This window comes from Stegostoma tigrinum, chromosome 13, assembly GCF_030684315.1.
Source record: "Stegostoma tigrinum isolate sSteTig4 chromosome 13, sSteTig4.hap1, whole genome shotgun sequence".
In the NCBI taxonomy this organism is placed as follows: domain Eukaryota; kingdom Metazoa; phylum Chordata; class Chondrichthyes; order Orectolobiformes; family Stegostomatidae; genus Stegostoma; species Stegostoma tigrinum.
This window is the reverse complement of record NC_081366.1, coordinates 54,787,645-54,810,516: the sequence shown is the minus strand read 5'-3', so window position 1 is coordinate 54,810,516 and position 22,872 is coordinate 54,787,645. Positions and strand designations below refer to the sequence as shown.

The window sequence follows — 22,872 nt, the reverse complement described above, 5'->3', positions numbered from 1 at the left end:
GGTAAATTGTTTTTTGGCTGCTGAATAAATACTGAAGTCCTTGGATAGACCATTTATACACAGAGCTGGTGGTGGGGGTTAGTGTGGCTGCTGCCTTTCATGAAGCTGGACATGAGATACGTTTACTTGCAATTACGTTTAGGCCAGGATTCCCAGAAGTACACTACAGTTAATACTCACAAGAGCTTGTACCAATAGATGAGATTACTGTCTGGAGTATCGTTAGCCTATTTAATTTTTCAGCAGATAAGGACAACATCTTGCGAGGTCTACCTCAGGTCGCCATTGACCTAGATGATGGTCTGATAACAGACAAAACAGATTAAAAACTGTTAGATAACTTGGACATAGCTTTTTCAAGGCTAGGTGTAGTGATTATAACAAGGTCAGCCAGCTGGATCTTGTGGAGTATGGGTTCCCTGATTGGGGACTATTAATCTGGTCCAATCAGGAAACCCTAGCTGTCATGAAAAGGTTGAATGTCGGGGATACTGACGCTGTGGTACCTGACTCTGTATGAGGGAGTACTATATTCAAGGACTGTTCATGTACCAGTACTATAGTCAAGTGTAGGAGCAAATCCCTGACCAGGGACAAAGACTCGGGCGGTGGCAGGATTCAGGCACATGGCAGTTTATTCAAGCCATTATAGGGAGAGGCCAAAGACCACTCCAAATCTGACTTTGATGCGGGGTATCAATTACCCCCTGAATCTTCGATTCAGATCAAAAGAGAGCTCAGTGATGCTCTGATTTTCCCAGTGGGATACAGTACTTTTATACATTTCACTTTACAATAATCACATACAACATATCCCTTATGCCTTCCTCCATAATCCATGCATCCATTCCTGTGAAAAACCTAATCAATGATGGACGTTCCTATGGACAGCCCTAGGCTCCTCATGATGTTTGCCAGACATTGTGATCACGAGGCCTTGGGATCTTACAGTGCATCCCATTACTTCACATTCAAAAGTTAATGTTTGTAAACTTGCTTATCTCTAAGGACTGCATGAATGCTGTTCGTCATTTTATATTTCCCACTGCAGTAATTACTAGAGATACTAAGAAAGTTAGTTTTTACTAACTGCTATAAAATTCATTATATTAATTCTACTATGAAGTTAGCTATATGTAAAGTTTTATGCTGTTAGCATTTTTTAGCTAATGAGTTGTGAGCAATTCGTTTGATACTGTGTGTACTAGGCACTCCTTTAATGATGAGCTGGGGCTGCTTTACTGTCTGAGACTGGTTAACTTTCGTATTTTTATTTGAATCTTCTCCTGTAATGCTTTTAATGATTTTTGGATTTTGTATGTTTGGGTATCTGTAAATACTGTAATCTATCTCTGTGATTGTCTGGAGAATTTTTAACTAGGACCTACTCTCAAAATCTTGAATAGTTCAAAAAAAAACTAATTACTGTGAAATGTTTTTATTTGTTGTTTCGCAGCTGCACATTCCATCTGAGATCAGTAACCTTGGTTATTCAGACTTGCTATTACCCTTCTTGTGGAGACTACATTTAACAAATGATTTTTCCCCAATCTTTTAATTACTGTCAGGCATTTTCTGCAGGGCTAGAGGGCTGTTGGGGATTTGGTGTGTTTCAGTTATGGGCAGCCCTAACAGCAAGTATTCATCATGTGGAAGTGAAGGATGACTCGGTGACGGGATACCAGCTTCTGTAGATTTTTTTCAACCCCCACTGCCACCTTGTGGATTGAGAACATCTTCCCATTGGGAAAATGTTGGTTTCTTTTCCTGAAAATATTAATTAACTGCTGTTTAAATTGTCTTGCCTTATCAGCCCATTCCCTCCATGTCATATTTAACTGGGTAGTTGCAGCTACATGATTTGTGATCAATCGACATTTTTTTTAGCAAGCTGAGATGCACTTTTTCCCCTTATGCCTTGAAGCACGATACAGTTGTAACATACATTGGTTGACATGCTGCTGCGTAAGTGGATTTAGCACTGGTACAAGGTATTTGATTTACAGAACATGACTATCTGGTTTGGAAGCTAGCACATGAACTGTTTAATCTCTGGCCTAGCTTCAGGTTTTACTGTAATTATCAATGCAGTACTGCTTTATGTTGTAACAGCTTCAACAAATTCTTTGAAATACTGAACAAATTGATTACATAAAATATAACCCATCTTTCTGGTTTTATATAGACCAATGAACCTCCACAAGCTGATAATCAAGAAGTTAATCAATACATGTAAGACATAGGGGTAGAACAGTACACCATTTGTCCTATTGAGCCTGCTTTACTATTCAGTTGGATCATATCTGATTTGATAATCGTCAGCTCCCCTTTTCTGCCTTTTCCTCAGAACTGTTGAACCCTTATGATGAAAAATCTGTTTTAACCTTGAACATAATTATTGAGCCTCTACTGCCCAGCGCGGTAAAGGTTTCCACAGATTCTCTGAGAGATGAAATTTTTCCTTTTCTCTGTCTTAAAAGGATGATCCCTTGTGACTTATTGCCCTGAACTTTCCACAACCTTTCTCCAACTATCTTGTCAAGTTAAATCTTGTATGTTTCAATAAGGTTGCTTCTCATTCTTCTTACCTTCAACGAGTATAAGCACAACCCATTCAACCTCACCTCATAAGACAGTTTCTCCATATCTGGAATCAACCTAATGAATCTTCTCTGGACTGCCTGCAATGCACTTGTATCTTTCCTTAGATAGAGGGACCAAACCTGTTCACAATATTCCAGTTATGGTCTTACTAGTGAATTGTATAGTTACAGCAAGGCCTCCCTAGTTTAATACCTCATTTACTTTAAATAAAGGCCAATATTCCATGTTATTTCTCTCTTACTTGCTGAACTTGTATGCTAGCTTTCTGCATAATATAGAAGAACTGTAAAATCCCTCTGTGTTATAGCTTTCTGCAGCTTTTCACCATTTGAGTAATATTCGGCTTATCTATTTTTCGTTACAAAGTGCATAACTTGCAAAATAAAGTGCAGAGAGCTAATGAGGGAGGGTCATTATCTATATTCAAGGATGAGATGAATTTTTAATCTGTAAGGGAATCAAGGGTTATAGGGAAAAGGCAGAAAAGTGGACTTGAGAATTATTAGGTCAGTCATGACCTCAAGAATTGCTTACTGCTACTTCTATGTCTTATGGTTTTGTGGTATCAAGCTCTGAAGCAGTCTTTTGATAAAGTAACATGTTCTAAGCAGCATACCTTAGAAAAGGTGTTTAAATAAATGCAATTATATTTGAATAAGAAGTTGTATTTTGTACCAGTTTGGAATGTTGGTATGCAATAACGGCAAAAAAGTGAAGTTAAATCGTGCTTGAAGTTTAAAAATAATAAAAGCATTTGAAGCTATAGCCATGCCTACAATAGCATTAGAAGGGAATAGCCAGGACCTTAATAAGTAAACCATTATCTATAGTTCAAATTGATGAGTTGAAATTTTAATCACCTCAAGCCCATTAAGGTGGTTAAAGCAAAAGAGTCTTTCTCTCGCTCTCTCTCTGTCTCTCTCTGTCTCTCTCTCTTTCTCTCTCCCCCTCCCCCTCTCTCCCTTGGAAATGAGCTGGGCTGGATCTTGCTGGAAGTACAGCGATGTAGAAAAGCAACAATATTAAGAAGCAGGGTATACTGATTCAGACATACAACTGTTGTTTGAATTCAATCTAAAAAGAGTTGGTGGATCATTGCTGAGTGCTTAAAATATTTGAACCTGTGTTATAAGGGAATACTTATTTATCTTCATTTCTGTTAATAATAAGTTTGTTCTATGTTATTGTTGCACCATTACATGCTTATGTTTTAATAAATTATCAGTTTGATATGTTAATATTTTAAAAAAACATCCAGCCAGGTTCCTGTTTGGATTCTGCCTTGTCTGGTATGAACATCAATTGTACAATTCCACATAACAATTGGGAACACTAGATGATGATAACAACCCTTTCCATCATTTTGCCAACCATTGAATGTAGATTGATGGGATGATAGTTGTCCCAGTTGGATTTATCCGCTTTCTTTCCTGCATTTTGAGGACAAGGACTGCTAGGGAACTTTCCAAATTACTGGGTAAATTCTGGTGTTGTGATTGTACTGGAACAGCTTGGCATGGCGTGGGGGCAACATGATTAGTTCTTGAGCATGTCTTCAGCACTATTGGTAGTATGTTGACAAAGTCCACAGTGCCTTCAGTTGTATCTCGTATCAAACTGAGTGAATCAAACTGGCTGACAGTTGGCATCTGGGATGCTGGGACAGCTGTAAGAGGCCAAAATGGATCAACAACCTGGTGATTCTGGCTAAAGATGGATGCACATGATTTAACCTTGTCTTTTGCTGATGTCCTGGGCTCTGTCATTGTTGAGAATAAGGATGTTTGTGGAACATCTTTCTTTTGTAAGTTGTTTGATTGTTCGCTACTCTTCACAGCTGAATGTGACAGGACTACAGAGCTTGGTCTGTCGGCTGTGGGACGACTTACCCCTGACTATTGCGTGCTCTTTTCTCTGTTTGGTACACAAGTAGTCCTATGTTGTAGTTTCATTTTAGGGTATGCCCAGTGCTGCTCTTGGCAGACCCTCCTGCACTTGCCCAAAAATAAAAGAGAAATATAAATCAGAAAGGGTGTTTAAGGGGTGGGGAAATTTATATCAAATATTTTACACTCATCTAAAAGTCTGCCATAGGCTGAAATAAAATGAATTTTCATTTAACTAAGCAGCAACTAAACAGCGCCATTCTGTGAAACTGCAGCAAAATGTTTAGTCAGGAACGAACAACAATGCTTTGCATTCTATTGCTGCAGCCAATTTTAGTCCAAATTTATTTGTTCAAGAGAATGATTGAAACCATTAAAAATTGCTTTACTGTAATCAAAATGACTGGAAGGAACATATAAAGCAAAGTTATGCAGATTTTCAATTTGCTTGTCATTTATTTTCAATGATTTTCTCAACATTTATCAAAAATTCTCACAAATTACTGTTTTAAGAATGCTACAGGAGAATAACAATTTGTTTGGATGACTGTGTGATATTTGTATTGTGCAACAGCTTCATTTTCTTTGATTTATAATGGGGAGATTAATTGAACAAAGATAACTTAATGAAGGCAGAAAAGACATTCCTGTTGAATGATGTGTTCCCTATTTTATGGGGAATAACCTAACCAATAATCATTCAGGGAAAGTTTTCTAAGTGTTTAGTTTCTTCAGAGTTTAGTCATATAGTCCCATCACATGACTTACCATTCTGTGGCCTATGTAACAGCCCATACCATTTGTCATCAGTTGTTTTTCAACCAGCTGAGGTCAAAATGCAGCATTGCCAACTTAAGCACAAACAGAAATGTTTCATCCTTTGTTCCCTTTCTCTTTAGAATTTTTTTCTGCTCTTGAAATATTTGACTTTATTTTTCAAATCAAACCTTTGATCTCTTGTTGAAAATGGTTATCCAAATTCTCTCCACCGAAGGGTAAATATGTTTGTTGTAATGATTTTTTAAATGCAGAAATGTAATTGTTGTGTATATTTCAGTTCAAAACGTCATCCAGAAAAGCAGAGTGTATGACATTTGCTTTATGAAGAACTAAATTTGAAGAATATGGACTACTATTTCTTGAATGAGCAGCATTTGTTTATTAGATACAGTAGGAACTGCAGATGCTGGAGATTCTGAAATAACAACGTATAGAGCTGGATGAACACAGCAGGCCAAGCAGCAACAGAGGAGCAGGAAGGCTGACGTTTCGGGCCTAGACCCTTCTACAGAAATGGAGGAGGGGAAGGGGGTTCTGAAATAAATAGAGAGGGAGAGGTGGATAGAAGATGGATAGAAGAGTAGATGGAGCGGAGACAGACAGGTCAAAGAGACGGGGATGGAGCCAGTAAAGATGAGCGTAAGTGGGGAGGTAGCGAGGAGATAGATCAGTCCAGGGAGGACGGACAGGTTAAGGGGGCGGGATGAGGCTAGTAAGTAGAAGATGGGAGGTGGGAGGAAAGACAGGTTAGGGAGGCAGGGATGAGCTGGGCTAGTTTTGGGATGCGATAGGGAGAGGGGAGATTTTGAAGCTTGTGGAGTCCAGGATTCTCTAAATGTTAACTTGCAGGTTGAATCCATGATTAAGAAAGTGAATGTAATGTTGTCCATTATCTCAAGAGGGTTGGAATCTAAAAGCAGCGATGTGCTTTTGAGACTTTATAAAGCATTAGTTAGGCCCAATTTAGAATACTGTGTCCACTTTTGGGCCCCACACCTCAGGAAGGACATGCTGGCACTGAGCATGTCCAGCCGAGATTCAGGCAGATGATCCCTAGAATGTAGGCCTAACATATGATGAATGGCTGAGGATCCTGGGATTGTATTCATTAGAGTTTAGAAGGTTGAGGGGATATCTAATAGAAACATACAAGATAATGCATGGCTTAGAAAGGGTGGACACTGGTGAGATGCTATTCAGATAACATCCCACTGATTTCTATACTTCTATAAATTAATGTCCTTTATCTGCCTGAACATAGGTATATATACACTGCCTTCAAACTTCCTGCCCAACTAAAAATTAGGTGTAAAACTTTGTAATTCCTTATCTCCCTACACATCGGCATGCAGACACTGCCTTAAGCTTCCTGTCTGAATAGAATTAGAGTTAAACTGTGCAAATCTTTATCTTCCTGCACAGGGGTATGTGGAAACTGTCTCAAATAAGGTTAAGTGAGGAGCATTTGTAAAGGTGTGAGACTTCTGAAGTATGTAACTTTTGTCTCTGACAAAGGGGCCAGGGCACTGACTTTGTTCCAGCCAGACATATCGGCAACTTGAAATTACAATCTGTCACGTTAACAACTTGAAATCGTCTCCTGCCATTAGCAGTCACTTCACGAACGATCGATACTATATCCTGGTCTTTTATGTTCTTGATGTAATAATTGTTTTGTATCCTGCCTTTGTCTGTTGTAATAATTGTTTCATATATCATGTCATTGTGAGATGTAAAATTGTTTTATGTATTATGTACTTAGTAAAGTATAAAAAGCGGGGACTGTCCGCTGCTCGGTGAGAATTACTTATGAGACTCTGCACTCTGTGCCGAGTTAAGTACAGTGATTCTCCACAGCTTGTACTTGCTTTGTAATAAAAGGATTTGTGTTTTTCTAAACAGGTCAGTGATTTGTTATTGCATCGGGTCCGTGAGGGTCTCCGAAAATGAACCTGACATTGGGAGGTTGTTTTTGTTAGGCAGGGAGACTAGGACCCGTGGACACAGCCTTAGAATTAGAGGGGGTAAATTTAGAACGGAAACGAGGAGACATTTCTTCAGCCAGAGAGTGGTGGGATTGTGGAATGTCTTTGGTGGTGGGGCAGGATTACAGATGACGGAAGTGTCGGAGAATGATGTGTTGGATCCGGAGGTTAGTGGGGTGGTACGTGAGGACAAGGGGGATCCTGTTTTGATTGTTATTACGGGGAGAGGGTGTGAGGGATGAGTTGTGGGAAATGTAGGAGACACTGTCGAGGGCATTCTCGACCACAGAGGGGGAAAGTTGCAGTCCTTGAAAAACGAGGACATCTGAGATGTATGGGAGTGGAATGCCTCATCCTGGGAGCAGATGTGGCTACAAAAATGCCATCCCCTATTCCCAATTCCTTCGTCTCTGTCACGTCTGCTCCCAGGATAAGGCTTTCTACTCCCGAACATCTCAGAAGTCCTCGTTTCTCTAGGGTCGCAACATCCCCCCCCCCCCCCCCCCCCCCCATCAGTGGTCGAGAACACCCTTGACCATGTCTCCCGCATTTCCTGCAACTCATCCCACACACCTCCTCCCCGCGTTGACAAACCAAAACAGAGACATTTGGATGAGTACATGAATTGGAAGTGTTTGGAGGGCTTTGGGCCAAGCGCAGGCAGGTACAACTAGTTTAGTTTGGAATTCTGGTTGGCATGGACTGGTTTGACCAAAGAGTCTGTTTCCTGCTCTCTGACTGTATATCTTGCAATTTTCATTTTTTTCAAAATGCATTATTTCTGTAGATGTGAAATTATCATGGGATAGTCTAAATTGATTTTGAATTAACACAATTTGTTGTATTTGGTGGATGGAAATCACTTCTGCATTGTCTTTACACCATTTATTAAGTAACATCAGATACAATTTAGCAACCTTCTATGTAAAGATTTACAATTATTTATTCAGTTACAATGCTTTGCAAAAACATCATTTTAAGTTTTTTCTTAGAATTCCAACACGTACTTCAATTATGGTAGGAAATGACTTTCTCATCTCTGTAAGGTATTGATTCTGTATCTCCTCAAGTTCCATTTTCCACAATGAAAAACATTTGGTTTCTTTTACATATTACTTACAGGAATCCTTTAGAAAGAGTTCATCTGTTGGTAATTTTGTGTTACAACATTTAGATTTTCTTTTCATAGGCCTTCAAGATCTCTTCACTTAAAACGTGAAAGATAATTAATTAGCATATTCTGAAGCCACTAATGATTATCAGAATTTGTGGCCTTGCTGTCTAGATGAACAATATTTTTGACTTCTTTATATTCACAACTACCCGATAGACCTAATCCTTTATCTAATTTATTGATAGTCAAATCTATTATAATAAACACCACTATACTCTGTTGGATTTTATGGGATATTGCATTTTCTTCCCCCTCTCCCAACTGTAAAGCTACAAGTCAGTCTACAGTCACAAAATCTGGCTGCCCTGAAACCATTTTATGCTGGGATCAGGCTTAATTTTATCAGGGTGAGATTTAGAACTACATCTGATAGGAAGTGTCCTCTTACAAAGCTGTAGGCCAATCTAATTGGCTTGCAGCTCTACTTCAGCATTATCAGTTTTGTGTAGTGGCCACAGCTGGGGCTACATGTTGTTCCTGAGAAGAATTGACGAAGCATGGACTGACAGATAAGTCTGGATTTTGGACAAGCCTGGCTGGAAGACTCTATTGAAGGGTTTGGAGTCTAGGCCTGAGAGGTGGGTGAGATGGTGGAACAGGGTTGAGGTGAGCAGTCAAGGCAGGTAATAATTTAGGGCCTGGTGTGTCTCTGATAAGCAGTGTGGAAACTCCGAAAGGAGGTACTACTTCATCTTGTCTCACAGTAGCCTCTCAACTGAAAACTGCCAAGCTACCTATTTGACTTCACCTTCTGCTGTTGTGGGTAAGATAATGGTGGAGGTGGAAAAGGCCCTTAAGTGGTCATTAACTTGCCACTTGAGGATACAACAGACTTCAGATAGACAGAGAGCCTGATATCTTGCCTGCCCACTGTATGTGGGAAACAGTTTGTGGACTGGATAGGAAGGTCATCTGCAGTTTTGCAGTCCCCACTCTCAAATGTGTGGGCTGTAAGACCAAACCCTGTATACCAGGGAAACATGAACTGCACTGCAGTGATATTAATTAATTAATTTTCAGTGTAAGAGCATTTGGTGAATGAGGATGGCATCTAAATGTTGGAGCAATCTATTTCTGTAATACAGTAGGCGTCTGTATTCAATAAATATAAGAAGTATTTCCGTTTGTGTAGATTTTAGTTTCATTTGTAGCTTTGTCAATCAGTCTAGAGGAATCCCAGTTATTCATCATCCAGTTAAGCCATAAGTTTGCTAGAAAACTGAACATGATATGCATTCACCTGAGAACCAACTGCAGAATTTACTTAGCTATTGAGAAAACTGCTTTTTAAGGTGCAAATGCACATGATTAATGTGCACTATTCCAAGGCATGTGTACATGTACAATATATCAGTGACACTGATGTTCAGAAAAAATGTTAATTTAGACTGCTTTCTTGTGTTCAACTAAGATAAAGAGCCTATAAGACTTTTTGCTGGGCTAAAAGGCTATTTATACTTGGAAGAGGAAATGAATAACATTTGAGACTGGACGCATCATATAAACACAGTGGCTACACCAGCATGCCAGAAGCTAGGAATACTGTGGCGAGTAACTCACCTCCTGACTTCTCAATGCCTGTCCACCATCTACAAGGCACAAGTCAGGAGTGTGATGGAATACTCCCCACTTGCCTGGATGAGTGCAACCCCAACAACACTCAAGAAGCTTGGCACCATTCAGGACAAAGCAGCCCACTTGATTGACATCCACAAATCTCCACTCCCTCCACCACCAATGCTCAGTAGCAGCAGTGTGTACTATAACACTGCAGAAATTACCAAATATCTTCAGATAGCACCTTTCAAACCCACAACTAATTCCATCTCGAAGGACAAGGGCAGCAGACATATGGGAACACCACCACCTCCAAGTTCCCCTCCAAGCCAATCACCATCTTTAGAAATATATTGCTGTTTCTTCACTGTTGCTGGGTCAAAATCCTAGAATTCCCTCCATAATGGCATTGTTGGTCAACCTACAGCAGGTGGATTGCAGTAGCTCAAGAAGGTAGCTCATCACTATCTTCACAAGGGCAACTAGGGTTGAGCAAGAAATTCTGGCCAGCCAGCGACACTCATATCCCACAAATGAATAGAAAAGAAACATTTGAGATAATATTGCCATTGTTGGATCTGATTTTACAATAAGTCTGAAATAGAAATAATAATGCTTCCAAACTCTACATTCAAATAAACCTGGCACTGTTTCACAACTAGATGTATGTTTCCACTCAAACATCAGGTTTCCACCTGAAGGACACCACCTTAAAAGGCAGTTTCTTTACAAATATTTATATGTATTTTGAAATCTGTGTTAGAAAATTTACAACTAACTTAAAGTAGAATGAATTTGTCTCAGTTCAGGTCAAACACCAAGCTGTTGATGCTTTACTTGGAATTATATTCTTTCTCAAGATCATCACATGAAATTTGCAGATGCCTTATGTGGCACTGAAACTAGCTAAGGACCACATTCATCTGTAATTTACATGCGTGTGTACCATCCAAATTATTTTAAAAATCTGAAAATTATAAACTTGCAGGATGAGATAACTACAGCATTGGCATAATGGAGACAAAACTACAAATTTAGGCAGGTTGGGCAAAGTGATACTTTTTGCTTCATTTCTCCCAGTTGTTGTGGATGAACATGAATTCAGAAACTAAGTCGTTCACAATCTTAGACATATAAATATGCAAACGGTGACCACGAATTTGTGTGTTTAAAGTTTCGGTATCTCTTGCACATGTTGAAGCACAGTGCTTTGTTTAAAATAAAGTTAATGTTTACCCAAAAGTAAAATGTGGTTAATGACGATATTTGTGCTGTAATGACTATAAACCATTTACTGGATTCTTGGTCACTGCTGAATTGTAGACAGATCTTCACTCTAAAAAATATTATATTCAGATTGTTAAACAATCTTCTGTTTCCACTGGTTGAAGCTGCAAGAAAACCTCAAGATAGAAATCACTGGCGATGCACATGATATATTTGGGTGATTAGAGCTGATTTACATCTTACTATGTGCTCGCTTGGCATTCTTCATTAAATCTCCATTTCCCTTTCCTATTTTTGCTAACATATTCCCAAAATAGGACGGATCGCGGCAATTGTCCTGAAACAAACCGTGACAACTTAAAAAACCTTTTTAAAAAATTTATAAGGGAGTGAGGATTCTCACTAAATTACATTTTTTTTAGAAAAGGTGATTTTTAAATAACACAGCAATTGTTTGGTACTGGGTATATCTAGAGTTCTGCCAGTAAATGCGGTAGGCGGCGTTGTTTGCACAATGCAGAGCGGAACATTCAGGGCTCTGGGTTGGACGTCAGTGTCCCGCAGCGCACGAAGCTTTCACTTTCAGCACCAAACCTGCTCAGTCTGCGGCAGGAAAGCTCTCTGGTCAGAATACGCTGCAAAATCCTCCCTCATCAAACGCCATCTTGTGACATCAGGTGCTTTCTGTAAAGGTAAAATCACCTAATCTGTAAGTATACATCAAGGGGACACACTACTGGAACCACTTCAGACATTTTCTCGTACGGTCTTCGGGATGTTGCGGTTTTCGTGAGACGTCACGTATCTCCAATAAGCGGATACTTGATTGATATTTACAACGTGTAAGGTGTTGGATATGATTAACTCAAGTTAAAATGTAGGTCAATGGCTAGACCTAAGTTACTGCAGCACAATAACATTTCTGTGGTTAGTAATCGTCATGTTCAAAATTAAGTATCAATAAATACTGAGGAGGTATTGTGCTGTTTGTGTGGCATGAAGGGCAACAGAAAATGGCAATGGGATATGGTCATCCAGTTGATGTGTTTTTTATTCTGTGGTAAATGGAGGAACGCGTGCCCCATCTTCTCAGTCCTTTCTGAAATGTAATTCTGAACAATTTTTCAAGTTGCAAGGAATCTTGCAAAGTATGATCTTCGAGGGGAAACATCGATACCAATGCAGTCATCGCATGAAATGCAGCTGCTCAGGGATCAAACTGCGAACGCTGTTTTCCGTTTCACTCACTAGGTATCTTGCTGGGAATTAAATGAACTCATTCGTGCGTTTCTGTTTCTCTGTTGTGGTTATATTAATATTAAAATGAGCATCGTCCCTGATATCTATATAGGTGCAAATATTAAAGAGTTAAATGTCTGCACTACCTGAAATCCATCAGCTTTAAGTCTACGATACAACTGTGATGTTGTAATGACTATGATGGTTAAATGATATTGCTTTATTTAACATATGGTGCTTTACTATTCAACCTGGTGACTTGTCATGGTATAAACACGAAATAGGCCTATTAGTATTCCGATCTCGTTCTTGCCAAATGCTGTAAAAAGGATGGTATTGTTCTGAATTCACGATGTGGATTACAGAATACGATCTTTGATTTTTTTTTCTGTTGAAATCAACTCTTGACTCAAAGCACTGTGTTCCCTCTTTGTTGCAGACTACGGTTCGCACGTTGAAGATCAATCCTCGTGAATAATGGTGAAGCTGGGGAGTAACTTGAACGAAAAAAATACTAAGCAGTCCTGTAGTGATGATAATTTTCACACCGTCCCCTTGATCACACCCTTGGATGTGAACCATCTGCAGTTTCCTGCTCCCGACAAGGTACGTTGCTATTTCGGCACCTGAACATCAAAGCTTTAATAATCACACATACAAATCGCGCAGCCTTTCAACCTTTCTTTCTTGAATAGTTAGAATTTATTCGTCAAACTCACGATGTGCGTATAGAGTAAAACATAGTCTGTTAGGCTTTTTTGTTTCATGCTCCAGTAGTTGCTCAGTTTTTCCAACGTATCGGGAGTCACTGAAAAGTTAAGCAGCGATTAATATACATTGAGTGAAACATCACATTAGGTTATAGGCGGTGATCTCAATGAATAAACAGTGGAATAACGCGTGAGCGTCAGGGCGGAGCAAGACGTTATGGATATACTTTGCAGACTACGATATAATGTGATGTCTCTACTACGGCACAACGCATTTAATGAAATGTTTTCACTAACTGTCACGACCAACCTTACAGGCTAAAGAGACTGGCACGCCCTAACTTTGTTGTTTCATAGGTTGTGGTGAAAACGAGAACCGAATTCCAGTCAGATCAAAAGAACAAAGGAAAACTGAGGATACCGAAAATAGCTGAATTCACAATCAGCTTCAACGACGGGGTTTCGGAAAGGCTCAAGGTAAAGCTTTAAGAACTGAACTGGGTTATTGTTAGGCACCAAATCTGAAAACACACTTCAGTGAGCTATCATCTTTACCTTGATATGAAAATTCATTGCACAACTAATCAAAAAAATCACATTTATTAATACTTGCAATAAAAATGTATTCAAAGCAGAGCTTTAGCATAAACATCTGATTTTGATTCTGAAAATGTTTTATATATATATATTCGATTTGATTAATAAACATGAACTATGCCTTTCCTAGCTATTACGAAAGCCATTTTATCAATAACAAACTTGTTCTATTAGTGAGTATGTGTCAAGACCATTTAAAATTTATGTAATGTAGAGTTAGAATTTAAATATTTTGACTCTGCCTTTATTTTCACAGATTTTCATGACCAATGAATTAAAATAAACTAGCTTAACATACAGTTGGTACTTAGGAAATGAACAATAAACACCAGAGCATATATCATCATTTATAATCTTGGATTAATTATAAAAAAAATTATAACCAAGCACAAATATAAGCAGGCCCCAAACTGTGTATTTTTAAATGATCTATTTATACACACAGACAATGGCAGAGGGGGCCAAGCATCCGCTATTCTTTTAGAAGGACAAGAAATTGCCCAATTTTCTGCCTGTTTACCCTGGAGGCAGCTTATTGGTACTACATCCAGAAATAAGTATTGTGGTCAATAATAGTGACTATTTAAAACAAAAACAGAGAATTGCCTTGATAGTGTCACTCAGTTCTAGTGGTACATGGTTAGCAAATATTTGTGCATTCATATTTCTGCCAATTCCACCTTATTTTATGTATTGCTAGCTACTTTTGGAATTTAGTGTGCGTCCCATTCACTTCAAATGATGATTAAATGAAGTCAGAATTGTTATGTTATTGATATCAACCTTGATCACTATAGGCATTCAATTTCCTGAGACAGGCCTCACTATAGTTACATCTCACATGTTGCATTAAAAAAAATTAGAGGTTAATCAAGTGTTATTAGCTGCACATGGAATGTACACTATAATGAAAGGAAGAGTCCATATTACTATTTATACCTACATTTTGACAATTTGTTTTATTGGTGTCCAGTAGGACCATTCAACAGACTCGTTTGTACTCAACAGGGATTCTATTTCCAATTCTGTTGCTGGTATGTATTCAGGTAGTCTGTTTGAACTATCCTATGAGTGTATTGTCCTCACTCCACAAAGCAAATCAGCAAATCACTTTTAGTGTGGGGCTAAAGTAAAAAAAAACTTGAACATAGACATAGTGAAGTTTGTTCTTCCAGTAGTGATAAACATGGTTAAAGGTAGTTTCAGACTTGCCCAAGAAATCATTACTGCTTATAAATGATCAAATGATGTCATGACAAGGAGTAGTACTGAGTATTCCACAAAAAGAATCATCTTCCCAAACCACAAAGAACAGTAATGAATAATTTCAATTTATTAGAGTGTAGACATTTGACTGATCACAGAAGGTAGTTTATGGTCAATGTTACATTAAAAAAAATGACTGAAACATATTTTTTAATGATAGCTAATCATAATGCACTTAGATAAATTTTATTTACCATTATTTTGTTAACTGTCTCTATGCATAAAAATATCTTCATTAAAATCGCACTAAAATTAATCTGATTAGCAGCTACAAAGATGGGACACAGGAGCTGGCCATTGTCATGACAAGCATTTGCGTTTTCTACAGCAAGACAAACAGTGTTTTATGTTTATTGTCAATAAATAAATGTTAGACCCATGACCAATAATAATGTTTCATGTAGTTTAGAGAACAACAAAGGAATTACATAATGTAGTCAACATTTTGCAAAGTAAAATAATCTAAAATATCATTTAGAAACTAGTTGATGCAAAAACGAAAATGGCACATCAGAGCACTGTTTGCTGAAGGTTACTGTACACTTTTGTTAGAAGTGTTAAATGTGACTGGTTCTAAACCTTCATTTTTAACATCTCTATCAATATGTGCTGTTTTGTTGTGGCCATCTTATTTTCAGCGCAAATTATCTAGATAGATAGTTGTCTCATCTTCAATGCACATATTTTGAAAAGGAAATCGTAGTTACTTATTCCCTGGTTTCACAGTGAACATTTAAATCCCAATACATTTTAAACAATATACATTTCTCATAAATAATATATTCATTTTATTTAAAACAGTGTTACAAAAGACAACATGTATTTGAGGTTTAATGAAATCTGTATGGAATCAGTAAACAACTAGTACAAACAAAAACAGAGATTGCTGGAGAAACTCAGCATGTTCAATGACCCTTCTTCAGAAATAGTACATCTGTATTTCTTTAATCATTTCCTTGTTATCCTATCACGTTATGGGACAGTTTTGACATTTGCATGCCCAATGTAAAGCACAGGCAGGAATAACAATTGCACAGGTCTGTCACTTGGATTAACATGTATACAATAATAATTTTGCATCTCGTTCTTTTGCTGACGTGAGAAAGCAACACAAAGTGCTGCCTTCAGTATTCACACAAAACGTTTCTGATTTTGTTGTGCCCTTCATGCCGACTGAATAATGGAGCTCTTATAAAATGCTTATTGCTGCCAGGCCTTGTTCACTTTTGGAAACATTGGGCTTGCATGCTGCTCAATTGCATAGTTCTTGCTTTTTGACATAGGAATTCTTCTCTCGGCCTGAAGTATAGTGTGACCTGATAACATATGCCACTGTTGGAACCAATCTGACAGGCTCTTAGGAAATCCGGCACATTGGTTCAAGCTGGTCGCCTCCTGTTCTTTCTGGCTACTTTGCACAAGTGCTTTAACTCTACTCCTGGCATTGTTTCAAAGGAACAGGTCCTAAAGCAGACTGCCTTTGTGAATGTTTGTTTGTGCAACGTTATAATATAGTTCCCCATATAAATTGCAGTTGGTCATCAAAAATTGAAATTGGGCTATCAATACAGGCTGTACAAAGACCTGATAATATATGCCATTGTTGGATCCAATCTGACAGGCTCTTAGGAAATCCAGCACATTAGTTCAAGCTCGCTGCCTCCTGTTCTTTCTGGCTACTTTGCACAAGTGCTTTAACTCTACTCCTGGCATTGTGTCAAAGGAACATGTCCTAAAGCAGACTGCCTTTGTGAATGTTTGTTTGTGCACGTTAAAATATAGTTCCCCATACAAATTGCAGTTAGTCATCAAAAATTGAAATTGGGCCATCAGTACAGGCTGTACAAAGAAATGTTATGAGCATTCTTGACCTTTTTGAAATACTGCAATTTACTATATCTATTGACAAAACATTGTATTCCGTATAGCCGACCTACTGAGATGCAGAATTGATTTCAGTGACATTACTACCAACATCGAAAAGTAACAACAGTTAATGGAAACAAAATCTTGCATTTATATATAATACCTTTGATGACCTTGGGATATCTCAAAGTGTGTCATAACCAATTAAGTACTGAAGAAATGCTTTCACTATTTTGTTGTGGGAAACATCAGTGTGTGTGTAGTAAGATTCCATACAAAATAAGCAGTTAATCTTGTTTAGTAATTTTGATTTAAAGAGTTAATTTAGGCTGAGAAACAAGAAGAGCTCTGTATTGGATACAGAGATTTGTTGAATACTACCACGGTAAATTTATGTCCACCTAAAACGGGTAGATAAAGGCTTAATACATTTAATGCACAATTTCCAGTCTTGCACCGTCAGTTTAGACGACATATTTTACTTTTTAGAATGGGGCATGAACTTCTCGCTCAAAGATAGCAGTGCTACTAATGAGCTGTTATTAATATATCTGAGTCATACATATCTTTAACAGCAAATCGCATCTGTGCACTTGCTGTTATTAAAATGTATTGCATTTTGCTGTTACACTCAGGCTATTGGTGGAAACTTTTAGTTAAATTTTATTTTCAATATCAAAGTCAAAACAAAATTTTAAAAATTTGAAAACTCTGGTAAATCTGTTACATTGAAGCTGAATGAATTGCTAAAAAAATGTTTAAAAGATCTCTTGTATGCCCTTTATCCATTTTGCAAAGTGGCATGCTGATTCAAAATATGACTTTTAATTATATAGAGACGGGAAAAATTCCAATGCTGTACCAAGCTGCTGGCTTTCTGGTGACCCTACATGTGTTTTCAGGTGGATTTAAAGAACCCATGACACTTTTTTGAAGAAGACCAGGGTATTAAACCCTGGGGTTGTGTTCAATATTTCCCTTCTATTAACGTAACTGGGAAAAGAAATGGTCTGGTCGATATCACGTTGCTGTTTTTGGGATCTTGTTGTGTGCATTTTGCCTGCCATAAAAGGGGCCTGTTAGCTCAGTTGGGTGGATGGCAGGCTTGCACTACCAGCAGTTTAGGTTCAATTCCAATCCTGACTGATGTTATTATGAAGGCCCTTCCTTCTAACTCTCACACATTGCCTGAGGCATGGTGACTGTCCAGTTAAACCACCATCACTCATCTCTCTGATGAGAGAGCAGCCCTCTGGAAATATTGTGACTTACCTTACCTTCATACTTCAGATGTATTGTACAGTACTGAGGCATGATATTAATGTATTTGTTTAGAAAGTTAAAACCAATACTTCTGTATGTTCTTGCCTTGGAACGTGAGATTAGAGTTTACCGGGAGTATTTTTATAGACTTAATGAAGCAAGCTTGATCCACCTTCAGTGTACATATGTTGTGATACATAGTGCAATGTTTCCTCCTTTATAAAATGACAAATCTTGCAACTTATAGTGAACAATATAATTGGAGATACAAGGGTGATATAAGGGGGTGAAATTCAACTTAGGAAACATAGAATAGGCAGTTAAGATGTGGACAAGAAAGTCATTCAGAGAATTAATGAGTGTACTTTTGCCAATGTTTCGCCGTCAGATATTCTACATATATTGCATTGTATAGCATCAGCTGATGTCTAGTACAGATTTCTTTTAATTATGCTTTGATCCAATCTATTCTGAAGAAATTAGTTCCTTTGACCTGAAAATTACCAATCTTACACAAATTCACAAGAAATGGGTTACTGTATGATATTGTTATATAATGTTTGCTATGTAATGCAACAGTTTTACTATTACAAAACAAAATCCTCTCTACGATGAAGAAAGCCGTAAGTGAACTGCTAGTGTATATTAGAAATAGTTATGGATTTTATTGTTTGCTAATTGTAAAATATATTTTGCAAATAGCTAGTTAGCTTTTAATCAGCATTACGACAGAATGTTCAGGAGGGAAGCAACAACCATACATGACAGATAATTGTTATATTGTTAACGAATAAGTTGATATGGATTATAACAAGCCAGTATAATTTAGCTGTCACATTTTGTTCAGACCGACACATTTCTATGTCCTGTAACAGTGATATGAATACAGAGAAAAAAAAACTCTATTTTGGCTGGTTTCAGATGTACTTCCGGATTGATGGTGAGCACATATCATGTGATTTACTTCACAGTTATCTGTAATTGACCTGTCCTGCTACCTTAGAAACTGAATAATACTTTGTCCATTCTGTGGGACATTGCTTATATTCTTAGAGACAGTCTTGCCACCGAGCAATATCATGGAGGATTGCTAATACAGGGCTGAATCTTGTGCACTTCAAAAAATAATCAGGAGGCAAGTCTGTTTCTGGATCCTAACCCCACACTTTGCCATCTTCCAGTACATGACCAATTAAAAGGCGATCTCTGGAACCCCATCCAATTTATGATGGTAGCTGGATCCCTGGATCTGCAGAAGGGCCATAACCTTAGCCTGGTCAGCTCTAGCATTTTGAAATGCCATCTGAAGAAGTATTTATATATGGAGTCATACAGCATGGAAACAGACCCTTTGGTCCAACCAATCCATGCCGACCATGTTCCCAAACTAACCTAGTCCCACTTGCTTAGCCCATATCCCTCCAAACCTTTCCTATTCATGTACTTACCTAAACATGTTTTAACTATAACCTCGTCCACCACTTCCTCTTGAAGTTCATTCCACCCACGAACTTTAATGAGATGAAGAAGGTCGCAACATATTGCAGCATTGTTACAGAAAGACACACAGAGGGACAAACAGATACACACACACACACACACACTCTCTCTCTCATTCACAGCACAGGCACAGAGAGACACAAACTGGTAGACACGTGTTGCATGGACAGACAGAAATAGATACAGACAGAGGTACAAATAGATGCAGACACATTGATACATATACAGACAGATTCAGAGAGAGAGGCAAACAGAGACAGAGAAACAGACACAGAGGGACATACATTGGCAGATAGAGAAACGGTAACCGAGACACACAGACCGAGAAACAGAGTCACAGACAGACAGAAACTTACAGATGGTTGAGAGACTTGAGGCCTCGGAATGTGTATTTGGAGAGTGATTGGATGTTGTTGTTCTCTATGAATCTGTGAAAAGACAGAGAAGGTGGTGGGTGGGGGGGCGGTGGTGGTGAAGAGTTCAGCACAAATCCTTTTCCTTAAATCTGTATACAGCATTGTAGAAACATGGCACGGACTTACAGGTACTGGAGATGAGATAAACCATTGAATGCATCATCTCCAATCATGCTGAAGGTGTTTGAATTCAACAAGCTGAAGGGAGAAAGAAAAGAATAGAATCAGCTGGCTCTTGTGATTATGGTCCTTCTCCAAACTCCTGCTGGGGGTGACTTATTATCTGAGGCACACCACGTCCCACTTCAAGTTACAGCTATCACATTTCCCTGCCTCAGATAAGAGAGGCTTGAAATGGACGTTTTGAGTCTTTTTTAAGATTACAGTCAACATTCAATGTTTTGCAAGTGATGTGAGGAGAAACCTTTCTGATGCAGCAAGTGGTTGTGGTCGGAAGGCATTGCCTGAGAGTATGGTGGAGGCAGGTTCGGTGGAAGCTTTCAAAAGGGAAACTGTAAAGGAAGGGTGTGGTGGGTTATGGGGTAAATGGCACCTCATTTTGGAGAGCCAGTGCAGACCCGATGGGCTGAATTGCCTCATTTAATTGAAATAAATGGTGGCCACTGCTGTCAGGCCACTTCAGTGGAAGGGAAACCATAGTGCAGAATGGACAGCTGAAACTGCAGCCAGCTAATAGCTGTAGTTCCGATGGGGTGGTTGTATTGTGGGTTTTTAATGTATATTCTTGCCTCCAGCAATGTATTTCAACCTCATGCAGCAATGTTAGTGTTATTCTTTGTAACGTAAGAAATAAGGATGTGTACAATGTGATATTGAACAATCCCACAGACAATTGTTACTGATTTCTAATATATGTACAACATTACATTCACAGTCACATCTGCTTTTGGTGATTATGCTCATGGTTGCTATCTTTTCTGTAACATTAAGCTCTCCAGTTACAAAAAGTTGCAATCTTCCATCATATCAAGTGGCTCCCAGTTAAGATGTATCTGAGAATATTTTACTCTGGGGTTGCAAGCTGATACAATGATATTACTTTGAGCAGATCACTTAAAGGCTCACTGACATGTTTGAACTCTTAAAGGTATGGCAGTCAGATGTAACAACAGGTTGGTGTTGTGGATGAGTACAGGGGGCCTCATGAGCCTCCTGACAATCGCCATTAAGTCACCTCCTGCATTTGCTAGACTTAGCCTTCACAGGGGGCTATGTCTGCCATATATGGAAGATTCTGGCAGTATACCTCATATCTCCACATAATGCAGATGACTGCCTGCTGCTTCTAGATTAGTAACCTCTGCCAGTGATGATCTGCCTGTAGGAAGACTTCCCAGCAAAGGAATACATTGGGTCCCCTAATTGACATTTATTTCTCTTAGAGGTCAGTTGGCTGGACAGCTAGTTTGTGATACACTGTTATGCCAACAACTGGGTTCAATTCCAGCTGTGGCTGAGGTTACCATGAAATTACTCCTTCTCAGCCTCTCCCCTTGCCTGAGGCATGGTGACTCAGATAATACGCCCAAGTCTGTCTCTGATCAGAGTAGCTATTTGATCTGGTAAGACTATAGTGACTTACTTATATATTTCCAAGTTTACATTTGTTTACCTAGGTGCAAAGTTGCCCATTTGTCTCCCTCCTCACTATCCCTGGCCCCAGACACACCTTTGGGGTGAAGCAGCAATTTACCTGCACTTCACTCAATGTAGTCTACTGTATTCACTGCTCATAGTGCAGCCTTCTCCTACACAGGAGAGACAAAATGCAGACTGGATGACCTCTTTGCAGAACACCTGCGCACAGTCCATTTGCTCCAGTTGTCTGCCAATTTAACACACCACTGCTTTCCCATGCCAACATTTATGTCTCAGACCTGTTACATTGCTCTAGCAAGCCTCAATGCAAGCTGGAGGAACAACACCTCATTTTCCACTCAGGTACCTCACAACTTAGAAGTCTTGCCATTAAGTTTGACAATTTCATAGCGTGTCTATTACCTAACCCCATAACCCGAGGTCCTATCATGAAATGGTTTACTTTCAGCACAAGAAACCTATTTTCAACTACTTACATTCGCCATTGTCTCCTCTATAGCTTCTCTTCTTCTCTGGCTTACTATCAGCAACCTCTTTTTCTGCCTACCTTTTCCTTTATTTCTCCCTCTCTGATCTCTGCCTCTAACTATCCACTCAGACCCCCAACCAACTTTCCCATATTCACCATCAATACTATTGTTTCCCAGCTGGTTCTAATTCTAAAGAAGGGCCACCGGACTTGACATGTTAACTCTGCTTTCTTACCACAAATGCTGCCAGACCTGCTGATTTTGTCCATCAATTTCCATTTTTATTTGATTGCATAACATGTTTTTACATTTTGTAAAATAATTTTTCCAATAAATAAAGAAATCTTTTTAAAAAAAATCTGTAGTTTTCAGTTCTAGATATTATTTTGTTACTTATTATAAGGATTACTAAATTCAAAACTAGGGAGGTTATCCTTCAGTTATACATGATATTGGTGAGATTACATCTGAAATACTTTTACAGAAGGAAGTAAATGCATTGGAAGCAGATCAGAAAATGTTCATTGGACGAAAATCTGGAATAGACGGGTTGTCTTTTGAGGAAAGGTTGGAAAAGTTTTTGAGAAGATTTGTAGCTTGGGTTGTGGATGAGATTATAGACCTACACGTCAAGCCGGTGTGTTTGGTTGCAGACATTTTGGCACCCTGCTAGTTAACATCATCAGTGCAACTCCAGTGAAGTGTTGGGTGT

At 38.6% G+C, this 22,872-nt stretch overlaps 1 protein-coding gene across 5 annotated transcripts in view; it reads left to right on the top strand.

Moving 5' to 3' along the window:
• The first annotated feature begins 11,743 nt into the window (after positions 1-11,743).
• The window catches only part of nsg2 (neuronal vesicle trafficking associated 2), a 164,145-nt gene continuing 153,016 nt past the window's right edge, over positions 11,744-22,872 (top strand). The window contains exons 1-3 of one of the 5 annotated variants that reach the window (XM_059650751.1): positions 11,744-11,922; positions 12,892-13,058; positions 13,520-13,639. In XM_059650751.1, the coding sequence (XP_059506734.1) occupies positions 12,930-13,058; positions 13,520-13,639 (249 nt within the window). In that variant the 5' untranslated portion in view covers positions 11,744-11,922; positions 12,892-12,929. The other 4 variants (XM_048542976.1, XM_048542975.2, XM_048542978.2 and 1 more) reach the window with 4 other exon arrangements.